At 37.4% G+C, this 21,192-nt stretch overlaps 1 protein-coding gene across 5 annotated transcripts in view; it reads left to right on the top strand.

Annotated features, from left to right (window-relative positions):
• DTL (denticleless E3 ubiquitin protein ligase homolog) overlaps positions 1–21,192 on the top strand; it is a 108,930-nt gene that overhangs the window by 11,600 nt on the left and 76,138 nt on the right. For all 5 annotated transcript variants that reach the window (XR_005081355.2, XR_008390276.1, XM_037136983.2 and 2 more), the window contains exons 6-11: positions 2,157–2,222; positions 3,406–3,518; positions 6,419–6,492; positions 7,832–7,935; positions 8,478–8,582; positions 14,149–14,261. Coding sequence is in view for 3 of the 5 variants with exons in the window: in XM_037136983.2 (XP_036992878.2) it covers positions 2,157–2,222; positions 3,406–3,518; positions 6,419–6,492; positions 7,832–7,935; positions 8,478–8,582; positions 14,149–14,261 (575 nt within the window). In the remaining 2 variants the exon portion in view is untranslated. The remainder of the gene's footprint in view (positions 1–2,156; positions 2,223–3,405; positions 3,519–6,418; positions 6,493–7,831; positions 7,936–8,477; positions 8,583–14,148; positions 14,262–21,192) is intronic.

Below are 21,192 nucleotides of genomic sequence, written 5' to 3'. Positions count from 1 at the left end.
CTCTGTACCTCCCCCCCCCTTCTCCCACTCCCCTGTTACTAACCCTCCATGTGATGTCCATTTCTGTGGTTCTATTCCTGTTATAGTAGTTTCCTTTGTTTTTATTTTAGGTGTGGTTGTTAATAATTGTGAGTTTGCTGTCCTTTTACTATACATGGTTTTGGTCTTTTTCTTAGATAAATTCCTTTAACATTTCATAAAATAAGGGCTTGGTGATGATGAACTCCTTCAACTTTACCTTATCTGAGAAGCACTTTATCTATCTTTCCATTCTAAATGAAAGCTTTGCTGGATAGAGCAATCTTGGATATGGGTCTTTGGTTTTCATGACTTGGAATACTTCTTTCCAGCCCCTTCTTGCCTGTAAGGTCTCTTGAGAAATCCGCTGACAGTCTGATGGGCACTCCTTTGTAGGTGACTGTCCCCTTATCTCTTGCTGCTTCTAGGATTCTTTCCTTCATTTTTATCTTGGCTAATGTAATTATCATGTGCCTTGGTGTGTTCCTCTTTGGGTCCAACTTCTTTGGGACTCCCTGAGCTTCCTGGATTTCCTGGAAGTCTATTTCCTTTGTCAGATTAGGGAAGTTCTCCTTTATTATTTGTTCAAATAAGTTTTCTACTTGTTGCTATTCTTCTTCCCCTTCTGGTACCCCCTATAATTCAGATGTTGGAACATTTAAAGATGTCCTGGAGGTTCCTAAGCCTGTCCTCATTTTTTTGAATTCTTGTTTCTTCATTCTTTTCTGTTTGGTTGTTTCTTCCTTCTGGTCCGCTTCCTTGATTTGAGTCCCAGTTTCCTTCCCATCACTATTGGTTCCCTGTGCATTTCCCTTCATTTCACTTAGTGTAGCCTTCATTTTTTCATCTAATTTGTGACTAAAATCAACCAGTTCTGTGAGTATTCTGATCACCACGGTTTTGAACTGTGCATCCGATAGGTTGTCTATCTCTTGGTTGCTTAGAAGTATTGGCTCTGGAGCTTTGAGCTCTTCTGCTGGAGCCATAATGTTTTGGTTTGTTTGCGCCTGTTACTTATGAGGGGCAGAGCCTTAGGTGTTCACCAGGGCAACTGAAGTTGCTGGGTTGTGTTGCCATATGTGGGGGTGGGGTCCGAGAGGGAACAATGGCACTTTGCTCCCCTCTCTGTTGCACCTCAGTCCCTTCTGCTGCTTTCCCCAAGCAAACTGAGCCTTTCTGGTGCTGATTCCCGTGTGAGTGGGCTTGTGTGCATTCTAGGACCCTGTGGGTCTCTCTAACAAACTGTCCTGTGAGTCTGGGAGTCTCTCCCTGTGTCTCAACCCCCACAGGTATTTTCAATCAGTGTTTTGAGGCTTTATTTCCTGGCACTAGGACCCTCGGTTTGTGCGGACTGTCTCACTCCCCAGTTACCTATGCACAAATGTGGGGCTGCTGCCTGGTCAGCCAGCCACCTTGCTCACAGTGCCCCACTTCTCAGTGCCGCCTTATAGGTTCTGCCTATTGTCACCCCATGCCCGGGGTCTGCCAACTGCCCCCTGGGCACCCAGGGTCTGCCCCGTGCCATCTTGCGTGCCCAGGGTGCCTTGAGCACCCAGTGTCACTGCTTCCTGTGCCGCAACCCCTCTCCACTCAACCACCTGACTCCGCTGGTCTGCCCGCCGACCCGCCCACTGATCTGGATGAATGTGTCTATTTTAACATCCTTGGTTGTCGGACTTCCATACAGTTCAATTTTTCTCTCACTTTTGGTTGTTATTTTGTTTCTAAATTGTTGTTGTTCTTATTTTGGTTGTTCGGGAGGCACGGTGTATCTACCTACGTGTCCATCTTGGCTGGAAGTTGCACTCCATATTTTTGTTTTTGCTGTTTATCAGTGTGTGTGTGTGTGTGTGTGTGTGTGTGTGTGTGTGTGTTTATATAGTGTTTTATGTGGTTTTAAGAAAATTTACATGATTATTTTATAAAGTTTTTGTTTAACATAAGTGTTTCGGGTTATTTGTAATTCTTCCTCTTCACACTTTGTTTTCTCTTATTTGTTGTTTAGCTATATATTTAAAATTTTTAATTTCCAGTGCCAGTTATAGAACCTAGCATGTAGCAGATATTTAGAAAACTTAAATTAAAATGTGTATGTCATCGACAAGTTTTGTTAACCTTTTGATTAACTTTCTCTACAGCTGTCTTCTGTACTGGTGGAAGAGATGGCAACATTATGGTCTGGGACACCAGGTGCAACAAAAAAGGTAGTCTAGTTCCATTTCATTTTTGATAAATGTGGTCTGTCCCCATCCTTGATTATTTTGAATGAAATGTTCATTGATGTCGTGTGATAACCACCAGGGGGCACTTGTTCATGATCCTTTGTTTCTGCTTTTGTTCTAATTCTCATGATTTTAGTGATTGCTGCCAAGTATTACCCTCTGTATTTACCTCATACTGTCTTCTGAACTATAATGCTGTTTCAGTGATTCATGGGACTAAAATTATTAATTAATAATCTCTTAATTTATATTTTTGGCTTTGAAGGATTGGATTAGATTACATATAATTATGCTTACCTTGCCCAGTGATGCCATTAAACAGAAACTAGTGGTCATGTCTGTTTATTTCCTTATTTAAAAAATTATTTTTTAAATACTTTTTTTAGAGCAGTTTTAGATACACAGCAAAATAGAGCAGAAAGTATAAGAGCGTGCTCTCTATACTGGTGTACCCCATCCTCAGAAGCCTCTCCCACCAATAATATCTCACACCAAAGTTGGACATTCATTACACCTAATGAACCTATATTGATATATCACTATCACCCATGGTCTATCTGTACCTTACATTAGGTTTCACTCTTAGTATTATATATTCTGTTGGTTTCAAAGAGTGTATAATGATATGTATCTACTAGTATAGTATTATAGGGGATAGTTTCACTGCTTTAAAAATACTCTGTGCTCCACCTATTAATCCTGCCCTCCTCTTAATCCTTGGCAACCACTGATCTTTTTATTGTCTCCATGGTTTTGCCTTTCCCAGAAAGTCATGTAATTATAATAAGCAGACTTTTCCGATTGGATTTTCTTAATAATATGCATTTATGGTTCCTCCATAACTTTTTATGGCTAGGTAGCACACTTCTTTGTAGCACTGAATAATATATCATTATCTAGACGTATCAAAGTTTATCCATACATTCACCTACTAAAGGACATCGCAGTTATTTCCAAGTTTGGGCCATGATGAATAAAGCTGCTATAAACATCTGTGTGTTTATTTCTTTTTTATGCATTATAATCTCACCACAAAAGATGCAATGTGGTAACACTGTGGGCTTTTAATTTCGCTAACCTAATAAAGAGATTTTCTATATATAAATGTTATACTTAGCATAGGAATAAAGTTCTGAACACTAAATTCCCTCGGAATATCTTGCAGATGGATTTTATAGGCAAGTGAATCAAATCAGTGGTGCTCACAATACCTTAGACAAGCAAACCCCTTCAAAACCTAAGAAGAAACAGAATTCAAAAGGACTTGCTCCTTCCGTGGTAAGGTTTTATAACTGTATACATGTGTGGGATATCAACAATGGGATAGAATCTTCATTTCCTCTAATGTTAGTGGATTTATTGCTTAATTTTAATTCAGTACCTACAGTAGTGGTTTTGAGAACCTTGTGTGCAACAGAGGAAGCCAGGGAACATGCTAAAAATTCAGCTTCTTGAGTCTCATCCTGTGCAGTCTCCATGTGTGCACTTACCTATAGTATAGTGTGATTCACTACAAGAGGGGGAGTAGTTTGAAGAAGTGGAAATACTGGGTTGGTCAAAAAGTTCATTTAGTAGTGCTTAGATGTCTTTAACTTAATTCAAAACAATTTTGTTAGATTGTATTGTTGCAGCTGTCATTATCAGTGTGCCTTTTTTTAAAAAAGCTTATCAAAATGGTGAAGTTTTGTGTGGCCCTTTTAATATTGAAGATGGAAGAAAATACACAACATTTTTTGGCATATTATGCTTTATGATTTCAGGAAAGGTAAAAATGCAACTGAAACGCAAAAAAAGATTTGCGCATTGTGTGGAAAAGGTGTCATGATTGATGAAACGTGTCAAGTGGTTCATGAAGTTTCTTGGTACTATTGCCATTGTGGCCAAATAATTCTTTGCTCTAAGGCTATCGTGCATTGGAAGATGTTTAGCAGCATCCCTGACCTCTACTCACTAGAAGCCAATAGTAGGAGATAGCCAACATACTCAAAATACCCAAATCAGTAAAGCTATTGGTGAAAATAAAAAATGTGTCTTTTATTTTACTGAAAAAACTAAACAGAATTTTTGGTCAACCCAATACTATAATGCAGTTTCTGCTGGGAAAGAATCCCTGTTGTTTTCATAATAGCACCTCTCTAGTACTTGAGAGTCAAAGTTCAAACAATGCTCAACTTTTTCTTTAAAAATAAGTCACCCTTGCTCTTACCTTAATGTGTTTATTTTTCTCATACTCCTGGTTTGTAGGATTGAACTTTGGGGGAGGTGTGATTGCTAAAACATTAGGGCTTAAAATTGCACACCATAAACAGTACGAAGGCATGAATGGAAACTGACAGGGTTAGCATGAGGTCTTTGGAGGCCAGATGAACTTAAATGAGTAACATTTCAGACACTTAATCAGATTCTGAGCCTGGAAACTTGTTGACAGCATTTAGGAAGTAAAGTCTTTTTTTAATATCTTTAATTTTTTTAGAGCATGTAATCATCTTTTTTATTATATTTTATTGATTGTGCTATTATAGTTGTCCCAATTCATTACCCTCTTCACTTGGGCCATGTTTCTTTGTCTCCTCAATTTGGAAGCCTCCCTGTGTTTGTTTCTATGTATTAGGTAGAGCTGATTTGACTCCCTGTCTTGATAGCAAGGCCTAATCTAATAGGTGTCCGATGGGGTCCAGTGGCACAGCCCTTCCTATCACTCAAGCTGTATACTTCTTTGTGTGGGTTGAGTACACCCTCTTGTAGTTGAGCCTTTATTGCTGTTGGCAGGTCAATGGGAAGTATTTACCCAGGCCAGTAAGCTGCAAGGACTGGCCGTGACCACTGACCACCAACCTCTCTGCCCTCTGTGGAGGATCAGTTTTGGAGGGGCAGGGTAGTGGTGTTCTGGCACGGTCTTTAGCTGTCCACTGTGCACAGGCTCTGCAGTTTCCGGGGTAGTACAGTCCGATGTCAGCCCCAACCTGTGTTTTGCAGGGGCCAACCTGCCTGGGCTATAAAGCAATCTGAGATGGCTGCTACTTGTGTTGGGCTTGGAGAGTCCCAGGAGAAACCAAATTGTGAGTCTAGGCTGGCAGGGCAAACAGTGTTAGTGAGGTTGATGGAGTCTCAGATATAGCACCCACCTGGCAGCTCTGGGGGGAAGGTTCAGAAAAGGGACAGTGGCCTCTGCCTGCCTTTCTGTCTGGGAGAAAGCTGTCCCCGCCCCCCCCAGGTCCCACCTTGAAGCCAGACACTTCAGTTTCTCCTTGTATGCCACTGGTGCCTGTCCAGGTGCTACCCCAGTGCTGGAGTTCAGAGGGAGTGAATCTTAGTAGGTGAGTCCATGTTTGGGTTCTTGAAGAGTTACTGCTTGGGATTCCAGAAGTTTCTTCCACCTACTGAGTCCCCACGGGTTTTTGCAGCCAGAAGTTATGGGGTCTTCTCTTCCTGGCACTGGTATCCTGAGCTCAGAGGCCTGATATGGGGCTGGGACTTCTCGCTCCTGAAATAACCCACCCGAATTTTTATCCACCACACATGGGTGTGGGACCAGCCCATTCCACATCTTCATTCCTTCTACCAGTCTGGATAGGTGTGGTTTCTTTAATTCCGTAGTTGTTAGACTTCCATTCAACTTGATTTCTGACGGTTGTGAGTCATGGTTATTCTACAATTTAGTTGTAATTTTGATGGGGTTGTGCAAGGAAGTGGGCTGTGTTTAACTAGCCCACTAAGTCCCCTGCCATCTTGTCCCTAAGTCCCCTGTAATCACCTTTTCATTGGTAATTCTTTAGACACTCTTTAAAGTTGTGCCTAGACACCATCTAAAAAGATGGTGACATTTTATAGATGAAATAAGGGACAGGAAAGTTAAACGAGTGTCCTAAAGATACACAGTTTATTAGTATGTGTGATTCTTAGAACCAGTAGGTTTAAACAAGTTAAGTCAATATTGGGTTTTTTTAGTATGTCAAAGTGTTAACACTGTATACTATAACTTAACGATGTTTGGGTTATTTTCTAGCTAAAATTATTTCTTACTCAGCACTAATGAGGATTGTTGGAGAGGGAAGATTTAGTCTAACTCAGAGTGTGGGAGAGAAAAAAAAAATTTAACATCTTGGACTCCTGGTGGTGAAAATTGCTATATCCAAAACAGGCTTTATTCATTTTCTTTTTCCTCCTTGTGTTATTAGGATTTCCAGCAGAGTGTTACCGTGGTCCTCTTTCAAGATGAGAATACATTAGTCTCAGCAGGAGCCGTGGATGGGTGAGTCTAATTCTCAGTTCTTTTGATAAGATTTCTTTCATGAACTGCTGAGGGGGAATCCCCTAGTCTCATTATAATTGAATGTGTGTGCTTTTAACATGGGGAATATCCATCTGAGAAGAAGACCTGCAGATGACACTGGAAAAGATCTAGTTAGGACTCTTGCTCAAATAATTGAGATGATGCACGTGTCATACTTAGCACATTGTCTAGCACATACAAGCAGTGTTGGCTGCTCCTATTATGGAGAAGCTGGGTGGATAATTTGCTTATCCTATAATATGCAGTATAATTTAGTCAGTGGTTCTTATTTTAAGACATAAAATTTCTACTATCTTGGATTTTATCTTCTCAGATTTAGTAATCTAAAAGAAGGAATCTGATTCAGGGCATGTAATTGGCATTTCTAAGAGTACTTTAACTAGATCGATAGTAAGGCCTAATGACTTTGAATTCACATATGTACAATCCATTATTTGTGTGAATTTTTGGCTTCTAGATAGGTTTGTAGTGCCTTGATTGGTTACTTTGTTAGAATGTAAATTATTTAAGTATAGGGACTCTTTTTTAAGCACCCTTCTTTGTCCCCCTATTTGCTTATTATATCTCTTAAGACATCCTTCTCTCAAAAAAACATAGTTTAAAAAGATAATGACTTAGTAGGATTTCCATTGTGTCTCTGGACACTAAAACTCTTCTGTGGACCAAATTCTGAGGCACAAATGAAACATTATCTAAAGGTTATCAGTTGTGCTTATAAATGGCTATGAGAGCTTGCTCTGTTTGTTCCCAGGGATACTGCCCCGTTACACCAAACTTGTGTTTTCAAGTTGCCTCCAAACTAGATGTAGAGGATTAAGACAGTTACCCCCAATAGATGAAATGGAAAAAATACTTTATTTTACAGAAAATAATGTTTAGATTACTAAAGGAGTTACATATAGAAATACAACCACATGCGTACAGCTTGTTACTTATACTGTCAAAGGTTACATACAGAGTATTAAAAGCATAGGAAATGGTTTTTTTTCCTGCAAACAATGAAACAATGACTATCAGCACCCAACCTTCATTTTCCTTTTCCGTTCCCTTGAAGTAAACTCAGGGTAACCCATCACTGGGTCATATCACATCTGTTTCCGTTCTGCCAGAATTGTAAGCCTGACATTGGAGACAACGGTATGAAGCAGTTCAGTCTGTTTCCCAATGAGATACCCTCACTGTACCTAATTCATGTGCCAGAGGAATTAGATTAAAAGTCATTTCACGTTCAATATAGTTGAAACTGGTCAGGTTGGAAAGGGACTACAAAGTAACTATTTCTTTACCTTGGTTTTAGGGTAATTAAAGTATGGGACTTACGTAAGAATTATACTGCATATCGACAAGAACCCATAGCCTCCAAGTCTTTCCTGTACCCAGGTAGCAGCACTCGAAAACTAGGTAAGCCTTTTTGTAGACTATAGGACTTTTTTTGTAGGATTTTGGGGGGATGTAACTTTTTGTTAAAATATAAAAGTAGCCCTGGCTGGGTGCCTCGAGCACCATCCCATGCACCAGAAGGTTGCAGGTTTGATTCCTGGGCAGGGAACATATCTTAGTTGTGGGTTCACACCCCAGTTGAGGGAGTATATGGGAAGCAACCAATCCTTGTTTCTCTCTCGCTCCCTCAATCCCCCTTTGCCTCCCTTTCTCTAAAATCAGTGGAACAAAAACATATCCTTAGGTGAGGATTAAAAATATAATAACAAAATAAAAAATATCAAGCTAGTTTTCAGTAACATAAACTAGAGAAACTCTACTATGTGGTTGTATCTTTTTGAAGTTCAAAAAATAAAAAGAGGAATGTTTTTGGTTTGTAGATACTTTGGAGAAGAATTTTGGTGATTCTTCTTGTGGAATGATCTTTTGGCCTCATCATTTTTACCCTGTTTCTACTTACTGTCACCGGAACATGCTAACTAACTAAAGTTTCCTTTTTCCAGGATACTCAAGTCTAATCTTGGATTCCACTGGCTCTACTTTATTTGCCAACTGCACAGATGACAACATCTATATGTTCAATATGACTGGATTAAAGACGTCTCCAGGTAAGATCATAGTCAGGGTTCGTATCTTACTCAGAAACTAGAACAGACTTTTCTGTTAAAGATAATTTAATGTTGGTTCTTTTCTAAGCAAAATTTATTAAGACATATGAAGATTTTAGGGTCTTCGATTAGTTCTGATTATGTAATTTTTGTGAGACAGAAAGCTATTCTGCTCAGCTTTTGTTCTTTTTGCAGGTTGTTTATGAAATTAGGCATCTGAAGTTTTTAAGCCCACCAAGTAATTCCTACCTACCTCAGCTTTCTCAGTGTTGGAGGTTGTTTTGCCTCTTTTATGTTTTCCCCACCCTCACCCCTTTTTTCCTTCAAAAATATTAAAGTAGAATCTGATGAACGAAGCTGATAAATGTCATTTTTAAATAGAAAGCAAAGTTTCTCAAGCATAGTCTCAGAGGGTTATTTGGATTACATAATTTCAAGAACATTATTAATTACTTAAGCAAGCTACGTGTTAGTAACCTGGTTCTTCCTATAGACTTTGAATTCTATAACCAATCCCAAGGTCTACCCATTTTCCGCTAAAGTAAGATGTGCTGAAAAATATCTCAAAATAGTACAGAACTTCACAGGGCTCTTATAAAAGTTTCTAAGGACTGCCCCCAAGCCATTTTTAGGACTTTGTATCTATGGCAATATCACAATTGGCATTTCCAATGCCCTGAAATAGATCTGGTGTTATCCAAACAAGAACAAGGGTATTGGGAAAGAAAAAAGGTTTTATAACTTAAATAATTTAATTGGTTCCCATAGATAGATGGATGGATAGATAGATAGATAGATAGATAGATAGATAGATTGATTTAATGTTTCTTTAAAACTGAGTGACAGACAGACGTGTATGTGTGACACATCTGGTAACTGCTGTCTTCTTCAAAACTTCAAAAAGGTCCTGGGCTCAGTACTTTATCTTCCATATTTCCAATTTATAGTATTTTATTATACTAAGTGATGTTCATAAGGAGGGCTATGAAATACTTTAATGAAGCATTCTAAGAGCCCAAACAAAGAAAAATAAAATTGAGCCCAAAATAGGTTTTAGAAGGATTTTGTGCTTGATTTGAAACTTTAGTAGTGTACTTTATGCTAGTCTTTCTTGTACCAGCAGAGGGCAATAAATGCTTTTAGGTTTAGTGGGAAATACGATCTGTAGTTTTCCATTCATAGTTTAGAGTTGAGAAAGATGAACAGTTACAGTTTTGGAATTGTATTCAGAGTAAAGGAACCTGTTTATTTTGTGGGGATATTTCTTATCAGGGAGGAAGAAAATTCCCTCTACCCTTCTAGGTTCTTCTGGCTGGTCTAAGAATTAAATTGACATGTCTCAGATAAACAGGAGAAAATTCAACTTACGACAAGTTGGGCAGTTGAGCTTATGCCACCCTGAGCTAAGGAGAAGGGGGTAGTGGTTTGGGAGGAACTTCAGAGGGGCAGAGGGCAATTAATTCACTTAGAGATAGAAAGGCAAATGTTCGGTAAACATATGTTTGCTAGGCCTTAGAGAGGAAGTAGGATTTGGCAGGCTCTGATCTCTAATGTTCCCCCACCACTCCTAGTCCATATTCTTCATAGATAACTGTGGTGATATCTCTGTTATGGGAATAGGCCCTTTATCTAAATTCTTTTAGGCAGTTAAGGGGGAGGTAACAAGAAAAACTTCCCAAGTCATGTGTTTCTTAAAAATAATCAACTTATGCCAAAGAGATATATTTGGGGTGGGAAATTTTGCTTCCCCACAGTCAATTCTGCCTTTGAAACTTCTCTAAAAAGTTCACAGTCTAGAAGCTGAGTTGGTAGATGTTCTGTTGCATTGACTCAGTCTCTTAGTCCTGGCAGTAATAGGTCAGTCCAGTTAAATTTGTTCCAGGAGGCAGAGAGGCATGTGGTCTCCCAAAGCAGGTCTATATTGTGTAAGCAAGTCAGGCATTTAATATAAAGAGACATTTCTTTGGAAACGAAAGAGAAACAAAGGTTAATGGTTGGAGCAAATTGTACACCAGTTTCTGAGCCTAGTCAGTCAAGAAGATTGCTAGATGTCAGGGTTGAAACATCTTTTGCAGTTTTAGATGTCTTTGATGATGTCATCAGGTGTTCAGATAAACTTTCTGAGTGGCTTACACAACAGCAGGCATAAAAGTTGTCTAAAATTGGACTATTGTGGTGACCTCTCTTATGTGTTTATCAAATTCAGCTTCAATTTGCGGGGCTTTGGGAAAAGTGCAGCTCTAGTTCTTAGTGATTCCAAGTCAAAAGTGAGAGAAAAATTGGAAATGTTAGTTTGTTGAGTTGATAGCCAAATATTTAAGGAAACAAGAATTCAGGATCCAGTCCAGTTTACAGGTGGAAAACAAAATCTCAAAAACAGTAGAACTAGAATCTTATATCTGTAAGTGTGTGCCTCATAGTTTCTATTAAAACAAATTGTTTTTTCTCTGAAATAAATCACTCTCATTTTAATCAAAGATAACCAAATTTGACTAATTTATTTGCAAAATAAGTCTGGTTTCAATAAACTTGGTCGGAGTAGTTACATAAATGCTTCAAGAATAGCAACCGATCATATAGCCTCTTTTAAATGTGCTTTATGTAACTTTTCATAAGGAATCTCCAGACTCAACTTTAAACAGCCTCTCAAAGCTAAGCCAAGCCAAAGGCTTGCTCTTGGACTTCACTTGTAATACCTTTAGATTTGGGTTCATTCCTCTCTTACTGAGCTCCCTAAAATATCCTGAGTTTCCTGTGCCTGCCAGGAAGTAACATGATAAGGCTTCTGAACCCTGTAATCAAGGTACCAGGCTGATTTTTTCCCCCAAGGGGGCTTTATTGGCTTCCATAGACTCAATCTTAGTTCCTTAAAGCTGTCCCGTCATATCTGAGTCTATGTATGTTTCTGTCAAACATGACATTCCATTCGATCCCTGCTAATATAACCAATGTTTCCAACTGTATCCTGTTACAGAGAGGACAGATTCGTAGTGAACTTATATAAATAATTGTGTTGCATGGAAAAAATACATACTAAGAGTTTCCAAATTCTGTAGGGATCAGGTAAGAAGAAAAAAAATAAATGTTTTAATTCTGCTTAGAAAGGTACAATTTACCAAATTGCTTTGAGTCATTGGTAGCTCAGGAGGGGAAAAGATGTCCTTATATCTGGAAAACAAAGATTAAAGAACCAATAATATTTCAAACTGAAAGTCATAAAATTTATAATCATTTCATTAGTTTGTTTAATCCTATGCAACTATTATTTTTTTTAGTCCTCACCCATAGACATAAATTTGAGAGAGAAGTACTCTTGTGAGAGAGAAACATCGATTTGTTGCCACCCCTATGCACCCTGACCAGGGATCAAACCCACAACCTTTTGGTGTACAGGACAGTGCTCCAACCAACTGAGCCACCTGGCTCAGTTGATCTTGATTTTTTTAGTAGCAGTTTTATGAAGCCATCAGTTTTTTTCATTAGAGTTCTACAAATTCTCACCCAGTTCAATAGTATAATCTGAAAGTTAGTGACGTTCACCTATGTAATATAACCTAAGAAGGCTTATCGTCACTTATTTGACAATGTTTGCCATGTAATGTAACATGACAATAAGCCTAATTAGTCTGATTGCTCCTTTTTTATAAAAGAACAAATCCTTCTAAATGTTTCAAGGACCCTCTGAAAAATTAGTTAGTTGAGGTCAAAAAGACTACATTTAGAATTTGATTATAGGAAGTTTGTCAGAGCTGTCAAAATGTTTTAAAATAGTCAAATAGCATCATAGGTCACTGTGAAATAATGCTTAGTTATTCATTTAAGCATGATGACAGTTAAAGATTTTACAGGCAAATTCAGAAAGTTAGGTACTTGTAAGTAAAACTTAGCCCTCATAATCAAAGACCTGTTAAAATGCCTATGTTAAGCATTTACTTAGATAAAACATAAAATTCCTGCTTTTTAGGTAGATTACTCAAAGGTAAAGAAAAACTATTCAGAATCACTTCTTCAAGATCAGACCAAAGGTGCAATAAAACTTTTGCCCTGGCTGCTGTGGCTCAGTGGATTGAATACTGGCCTGGTAACTGAAGGGTTGCTAGTTTGATTCCCAGTCAGGGCACATGCCTGGGTTGGGGGCCAGGTCCCAGCTGGGAGCATGCGAGAGGCAACTGAACTTTGTTCTTTTAACAGAGAGAAAAACAAATCCTAATTTTGTATCAGGTTACTTTTGATATTAAAACTCATCTACTTGATTAAATTCATCTCAGTGTTAGCCAGCATGACCGTGCATAAAACTCTTCTTAAGGTTCCTTTTTCACAAATCTTTTATAACTTCCTTTTTTACATTCAGATTTTGTCCTATTCTTTCTCTCTCTCTTTTTTAACTGCTCTTTAGGACAAAATTATTTTCCCTTAACAAAATACATGTCCATTTCTTAGGGGTTTTTTTCAACTGAAAACACAAATTTTTCTTGCATACTAGAATGTTTCTCTTATTATTTTAGTAGTTTTAACTGCATATATTAATTTTATTTTTTAACATTTAGAAACCTTAATTTCTAGTGAAAACTAAGAAGTAAGCAAGTGTGGGCTGTTAGTTATACCAGTATTTTTTTGATTGGCAAACTATGAACACATTCCATAATTTCTGGAAATATGTTTGTTTATAATACACTCTTTCAGTAAAGCATTTCCTAACAGACCCAAACATAGTAGTTGAGTCTATACTACGTGTATCTGAACTGATTCATATCCTGCTTAACTTCACAATGAAAGTGTTTAATGTGGAGAGTATTTGATACGTAGGATTTTTCTTGAAAAGCTATAAATAGAAAGTGTTTTTTCCAGTTTTATTCTAGCAAAAGGAAGGGATTTCTGTGAGCAACTAATGGACAGCTATTTAGACCCTTAATAATTCTTTACCCTCTGTTAGAAGATTGGAGTGACATTTTTTTTTTCCTGCCTATAAACGTATTCTTAAGTTCTCCACTTAAGTTCTCCAATAACATTTTTTTCTTTTACTTTCTAGTAATATTCTGATGCTGGAGTCTTCAAATTTTGGTCTCCTTAAGATAGAACAGCCTATCAAGCACATTATGCTAGATTGGATAACTTGCCCTTTTAACCATGTATAGTGAGAAATCTAAATCTAAACCTAAAGGCTAAACCTATCCCACTTGGAATATTTTATATATGAACATATAGTTTACCCCACTACCTCCTTCTACTGTTCACCCTATTTTAAGTGCTGGGTTTAAAAGATTCCCTCATCCCAGACAAGCTATCCATAAATCTCACTCTTGTTACTGATATTTACCTGTTCATGCAACACATATTTGAAGATCTACTCTATTCAAAGTCAGAATGTCTTACTATTTTCTTTTCTGTAGTCAGCCACATACCAAGTATTTGGGTTTAGATCACGAGATTGGATCTAATATAATATAACTTCTTTCTAGAATTTTCTTTATTTCTTGACAATGTCCAGTTCCTTTATATTTGGTGAATGTAACTTGACCATCAGCTTCAATAGTCAATACACTGTTTTTTTCTCCCCCTCTGGTAGTGGCTATCTTCAATGGACATCAGAACTCGACCTTTTACATTAAATCCAGTCTTAGCCCAGATGACCAGTTTTTGGTCAGTGGCTCAAGTGATGAAGCTGCCTATATCTGGAAGGTAAGTTACCAACTTCCCCTACAAACATGAAACTAAAATATCCTTGCAAATATTTCTTTTTTCCAAAATGAGGTAAGTTAGTATAAACATATACTATTAACTTTTTCTACATCAGATGTTCAGTAAAAGTTGCTTCTTGTCTTTTAATACAGCCAAAATCTCACTCTGTTGTCACAAAATATATCACACTTTTATGGCCAGAGCTTCTCAGAAATTGACAATCCATGTCTTTCAGTAGTTTTACAGGTTATCAGGAAATTAAGAATTCAGAAGACTGGAAAGAACTTTAATTACTTTATCCTGCTTCCTAGAAAAACATGCTTGTACTGCCTTTCTGCCCTGTGTTTTCAAATTCTCATTCAAAATACGTATACATGTAGTACTTTAATCTTTAGGATTCCATCTATACCCAAATTAGCCGTAGAACCTTGCACAAAACACTGAAAAATATCTAGATAATAATTGTGTTCTTTACTCTCCTATCTTAGAAGTGGTTCAGTCTTTGGCCTACTAAAACAGATGTGGCTGGTTTATCAGTTTTGTATATATTTAATAGCATTATTTAATATTTTTGATTTTATAGCTTTCTCATTTCTGCTATACAAATTTATATTTATATATATATATATATATATATATATACACACACACACACACACTTTTTAAATAAGTGATTCTAAAATGATTGCTGGAAGCTAAGAAATTTACAACTGACCATTTGAAATTCACTGGAGAAAATGGAAATGTTACATACAAGTAGCATAAAAAATGACCCCTGAAAAGTGGCTATCTTGGAAATAATTAATTATAGAAATGTCTGGGGGTTCAAGAAAGAAGAATATCAAGATATCGTTTACCTAGGAATAGAAATTAGTTATCTTCTAGGTTGCACTGTAATTTTTTTTCTTTTTTTTTCTTTTTTTTAAAAGATTTTATTTATCTTTAGAGGGGAAAGGAAGGAGAGAGGGAGAGAAATATCAATGTATGGTTGCCTCTCGTGCATCCCTTGCTGGGAACTGGCCTGCAACCCAGGCATGTGCCCTGACTGGGAATCGAACCATGGTTGTTAGGTTTGCAGGCCTGCGCTCAATCCACTGAACTACACCAGCCTGGGCTGTAATTTCATAAATATCCTTAACATTGGTGAATTGAATGATGGGAGTTCACACGTTCTGGATTTTTTGTTTTTTTAGTCCCCTTATACCCTCCCACCCCATAGCAATCATCACACCGTTGTCCATGTCCAAGAGTCCTTTTTCCTTTTTGTTCAGTCTCTCCACTCCCCAACCTCCCCTTCCTTACAGCTGTCTTCCTGCTCTCTATCTATGAGTCTGTCTCTGTTTTGCTTATTAGTTGTTTGTTCATTAGATTCCACATATGAGTGAAATCACAAAGTATTTGTCGTTCTTTGACTGGCTTATTTTGTTTAGCATAATGTTCTCCAGGTCCATCCATGCAGTTGCAAGGGTAAAATTTTCTTTTTTACGGCCAAGTAGTATTTTATTGTATAAATATCCCATTGTTGTTTTATCCACTTACCTACTGGTGGATGCACACAGGCTGTTTCCATATCTTGGCAATTATAAATAACACTGCAATGAACATAGGGGTGCCTATGTTCTTTTGAATTTGTATTTTGGGTTTCTTGGGGTATATTCCCAGAAATGGAATAGCTAGGTTCTACAAGTAGAAAGCTAGGTTTCCACTAGTGGAAAGCATATCCATTTTTAATTTTTTGAGATATCTCCATACTGCTTTCCACAGTGGCTGCTTCAATCTGCATTCCTGCCATCAGTGCAAAGAGTCCTCTTTTCTCCACGTCCTCCCCAGCACTTGTTTATTTATTTTTTAGGTATGTTTTATTATTTTATTATATTTTTTAAGTATGTTATATTGATTTATTTGTTTTTTAGGTTCAGTTGTTGATAATTGTGCGTTTGTCATTTTATTGTTTATATTTTTGATCTTTTTCTTAGATAAGTCCCTTTAATATTTGATATAATAAGGGCTTGTTTATGATGAACTTTTTTAACTTGACCTCATCTACCCTTCCGTTCTAAATGACAGATTTGCTGGATAGAGTCATCTTGGATATAGGTTCTTGCCTTTCATGACTTCGAATACTTCTTTCCAAGCCCTTCTTGCTTGAAAGGTTTCTTTTGAGAAATCAGCTGATAGTCTTATGGGAACTTCTTTGGAGGTAACTGTCTCCTTTTCTCTTGCTGTTTTTAAGACTCTCTCCTTATCTTTCATCTTGGTTAATGTAATTATGATGTGTCTTGGTATGTGCTTCCATGGTTCTAACTTCTTTAGGACTTTCTGAGCTTCCTGGACTTCCTGGAAATCTATTTCCTTTTCCAGATTGGGGACCATTCCTTTATCATTTGTCCAAATAAGTTTCCAATTTCTTGCTCTTCCTCTTTTCTTTCTGGCACCCCTATGATTTGGATGTTGGAGCACTTAAAGTTTTCCCAGGGGTTCCTAAGCCTGTCTTCATTTTTTTGAATCATTGTTTCTTCATTCTGTTTTGATTGGATTTGTTCCAATGTTAATTCAAGTCTTGGTTTCCTTTCCTTCACTGTTGGTTCCCCGTATATTTTCTTTTATTTCATTTTGTACAGCCTTCATTTCTTCCTTCATTTTGTGACCAAACTCAGTTATTTCTGTGAGCATCCTGATTAGTGTTTTCAGCTTTGCATCTGATAGGTTGTCTGTCTCCTCATCATTTAGTTCTTTTTCTGGAGTTTTGATCTGGTCTGTCATTTGGACAATATTTGGACAATATTTGGACAATATTTAATTTCTTTAATTAAATTAAATTAAATTTAATTTAATTTGTCTTAGTGTATCTGTTATGTTGTAAGGGGCGGAGCCAGGTATTCACCAGGTTGGGGCAACCCATTTTGCTGCATTGTGGCACTGTCTGTGGGGAAAGGGTCAGTGAGGGGACAATGCCTCTTGCTTACTTGCTCAGCTCTTGCCCCCCTTTCCTTCACTTCCCACAAGTGTATTGTGCCCTTTCAGGTGCTGAATCCCAGGTGGGTGGACTTGTATATGCTCTAGGGTCCCGTGGGCATCTCCAATGAACTCTCCTATGAAACTGGGAATTTCTTCCGCTGCTGCAACCCCCACAGGTTTTTACCACAAGAGGTTTTGAGACTTTAGTTTCCTGAGCTGGAACCCTGGGTTGGAGTGGTTTGTGTTGCTCCCCAGTTATTCCTCCCAAGTAATCGACACGCAAATGTCCAGCTGCCACCTCATCTACCCCATCAGCCAGCTATACCCTCTCTACCCCAGCTTCCTGTCTCTGCCCCTCCTACCAGTCTGGATGAATGTTTCTTCTTTAACTCCTTGGTTGTTGGACTTCCATACAGTTTGATTTTTCTGGCATTTCAGGTGGTCTTTGTTTTTGAATTGGTTGTTTTCCTTCTTTTGGTTGTTTGAGGAAGCAAATTGCATCTACTCTGCCTACATCTTGGTTGGAACTCCTGTTAGTTGATTTATTGATGGTATCCCTTCTGACAGGTATGCGGTAATAACTCACTGTGGTTTAATTTTCACTTCTCTTGTGATTAGTGGTGTTTAGCTTCTTTATTGGCCATTCATATGTCCTTATCTGTCCAGTTTTCAACATCATTTATTGAATAAACTATTTGTAGACTATTGTATGTGCTTGCTTCCTCTGTCAAATATTAATTGACTAAAGGTGTGGGTTTATTTCTAGGCTCTCTATTCTCTTCCATCGATCTGTGTGTCTGTTTTTATGCCAGTACCATGCTATTTTGATTGCTATGGCCTTATAGAAGTACTGTTTGATATTAGGTAGATTGATTCCTTAAAATTTGTTCTTTCTCAGGATCGCTGTTGCTGTGCGTGACCTTTTGTGGTTCTATATAAATTTTTGAAATATTTACTCTAGTTCCATGAAATACATCATTGGTGTCTTCATAGGAATTGTGTTGAATCTATAGATTGCTTTGGGTAGTATGGACATTTTAATGATGTTAATCCTTCTTATCCATGAACAAGGTATGTGCTTCCACTACTTGTATCTTTTATTTCTTTCTTCAGTGTCTTATAATTTCCCAAGTACAAGTCTTTTACATCCTTAGTTAGGTTTATTCCTAGGTATTTTATTCTTTTTGTAGCAATTGTGAATAGGATTGTTTTCCTTAATTTCCCTTTCTATTTGTTTGTTAGTGGCATATAAAAATGTAAATGATTTCTGGACATTAATTTTGTGTCTTGCTACTTTGCTGAATTCATTTATCAGTTCTAGTAGTTTCTTTGTGGAATCTTTTGGGTTCTCTATGTACAGTATCGTGTCACCTGCAAATAATGACAGTTTTACTTCTTTCTTTCTAACTTAAATGTCTTTTATTTCTTCTTTCCCGATTGCTATGGCTAGGAGTTCTGGCACTATGTTGAATAAAACAAGTAAAAGCAGACATCCCTGTCTTGTTTCCAATTGTAAGGGGATTGCTTATAGTTTTTGCCCATTGAGTATGATGTTGGCAGTGGGTTTGTCATGTATGGCCTTTATTATGTTTAGGTATGTTCCCTCTAATTCCACCTTGCTCAGAGGTGTTATCCTAAATGGGTGTTGGCTTTAATCAAATGGTTTTTCTGCATCTGTTGCATTTATTGATTTGTGAGTGTTATAGCAACCTTGCATTCCCAGAATAAATCCCACTTGATTGTGGGGTATGATATTTTTGATGCATTGCTGTATTCAGTTTGCTAATCTAATATTTTGTTGAGGATTTTAGGGGTTTTGTTTTTTCTGTTGCTTATAATTTTCTTTTTTTTTTAGTGTCTACCAAGTTTTGGCATTAGGATAATACTGGCCTCGTAAAAGAGTTTGAGATCCTTCCCTCCTCTCGAATTTTATGAAGTAGTTTGAGAAGGAAAGGTATTGGTTCTTTTCAGAATGCTTGGTCAAATTCACTTGTGAAGCCGTCTGGTACAGGGCTTTTGTTGGGAGTGTTTTGATTACTGCTTCAGTTTTACTAGGTATAGTCTGTTTATTCAGATTCATTGATTCTTCTTGGTTTAGTTTTGGGAGATTGTATGTTTCTAGGAATTTGTCCATTTCATTCAGGTTGCCCAGTTTGTTGGCATGCAGTTGATCATATTTTCTTACAATCCTTTGTATTTCTTTGGTTTCAGTTGTTACTTCTCCTCTTTCATTTCTGATTGTATTTATTTGGATCCTCTCTTTTTCTTGATGAGTCCAGTTAAAGGTTTGTCGGTGTTATCTTTTCAAAGAAACAAATATTGGAATCACTAATCTTTAGTATCATTTTTTAGACTATATTACATTTATTTCTGCTCTGATCTCCTTCTACTCACTTTGGGCTTTGTTGCTCTTTTTCAAGTTTCTTTAAGTGTAAAGTTAGATTGTTTATTTGAGCTTTTTTAATTTTTTGAGATAGGCTTGTTATGCTATGAATTTCCCTCTTGGGATTGCTTTCCTAATGCCCCACAGATTTTGGATTGTTGTGTCCTTATTTTCATTTGTTTCAAGGTATCTTTTTATTTCTTCTTTGATCTCATTGTTAACCTATTCATTGTTTAATAACATGTTACTTAGGTTCCATGTGTTTATGTGCTTTTCAGTGTTCTTGTGATTGATTTCTAGTTTGATAGCATTGTGGTCATAGGAGATGCTTGATAGGATTTCAGTCTTAAATTTATTGAGACTTGATTTGTGTTCTAGCATGTAATGTATCCTGGAAAACATTCCATGTGCTCTTGAAAAATAGGTATATTCTGCTGCTTGGGGTGAAATGCTCTGAAGATCCATTTGGTCTAGTGTGTTGTTTAAGGCCACTGCCTCCCTGTTGGTATTCTGCCTAGAAGATCTATCTTTTGAAGTCAGTGGTGTGTTAAAATCCTTGACTATGATTGTATTTCTGGCAGTCTCTCCCTTTATGTCCATCAAGACTTGGTCTACATTTCCCCACTCTGTCCCTTCCACCTCCCAGCTGATGACCCTCCAAATGGTGCAGGGATTAAGAAGCATAATTGGCAGGTACAAAATAGATAGTGGGGAGTTAAGAATAGCGTAGGAAATGGAGACGCCAAGGAACTTACATGTATGACCCACGGACATGAACTAAGTCGGGGAGATTGCTGGAGGGGGAACTGGGTGGAGCCGACAAAAGGGGAAAAAATTGGGACAGGTGTAATAGCATAATCAAACACACTTTAAAAAAAAAGATTAGTTCACATATTTAGGTGCTCCTTTGTTGGGTACATAAATGTTTACTAGGGTTATATCCTCTTGTTGGATTGTTCCCTTTATCATTATGTAGTATCCTTTTTTGTCTCTTACTTTAGCCTTGGTTTTAAAGTCTGGTTTTTTTTCTCCTTTTTTTTCCTTTCCATTTGCATGAAATATCTTTGTCCATCCATTTACTTTTAGTCTGTGTGTATCTTTCGATCTGAGATGGAGGGATCATATATATGGGTTTTGTTTTCTTATCCATTCAACTGCTACCCTATGTCTTTTGGTTGGAGCATGTAAGCCATTTACATTCAAGGTGATTATTGATAGGTACTTATGTAATGCTATTTTATTGTTAGTCTGTTTTCCTGTTTCTTTTTTCCCCCTTTCTCTATTTCTTCTTAAAAAGCAAGCCCTTTAATATTTGTTTCAGTGTGGGTTTGGTGTTAACAAACTCCGTTAGCTTTTTCTTGTTTGGGAAGCTCCTTATTTCTCCTTGCTGGGTGAAGTAGCCTTGTTTGTAGGTCCTTGCTTTTTATCCCCTTTAATATTTCATGGTACTACTTTTTGGCCTGAAATATTTCTGTTGAGAAATCAGATGACAGTCTAACTGGTGTACTCCCTTGTAGGTAAATACTTGTTTTTTTCTTACAGCTTTAAGGATTCTCTTCTTTTCTTTAAGCCTTGTCATTGCAATTATAT

The sequence above is a fragment of the Artibeus jamaicensis genome, unplaced genomic scaffold (assembly GCF_021234435.1).
Source record: "Artibeus jamaicensis isolate MK-2021 breed Jamaican fruit bat unplaced genomic scaffold, CSHL_Jam_final contig_2170, whole genome shotgun sequence".
NCBI classification, from domain to species: domain Eukaryota; kingdom Metazoa; phylum Chordata; class Mammalia; order Chiroptera; family Phyllostomidae; genus Artibeus; species Artibeus jamaicensis.
This window is presented reverse-complemented; position numbering and strand designations above follow the sequence as displayed.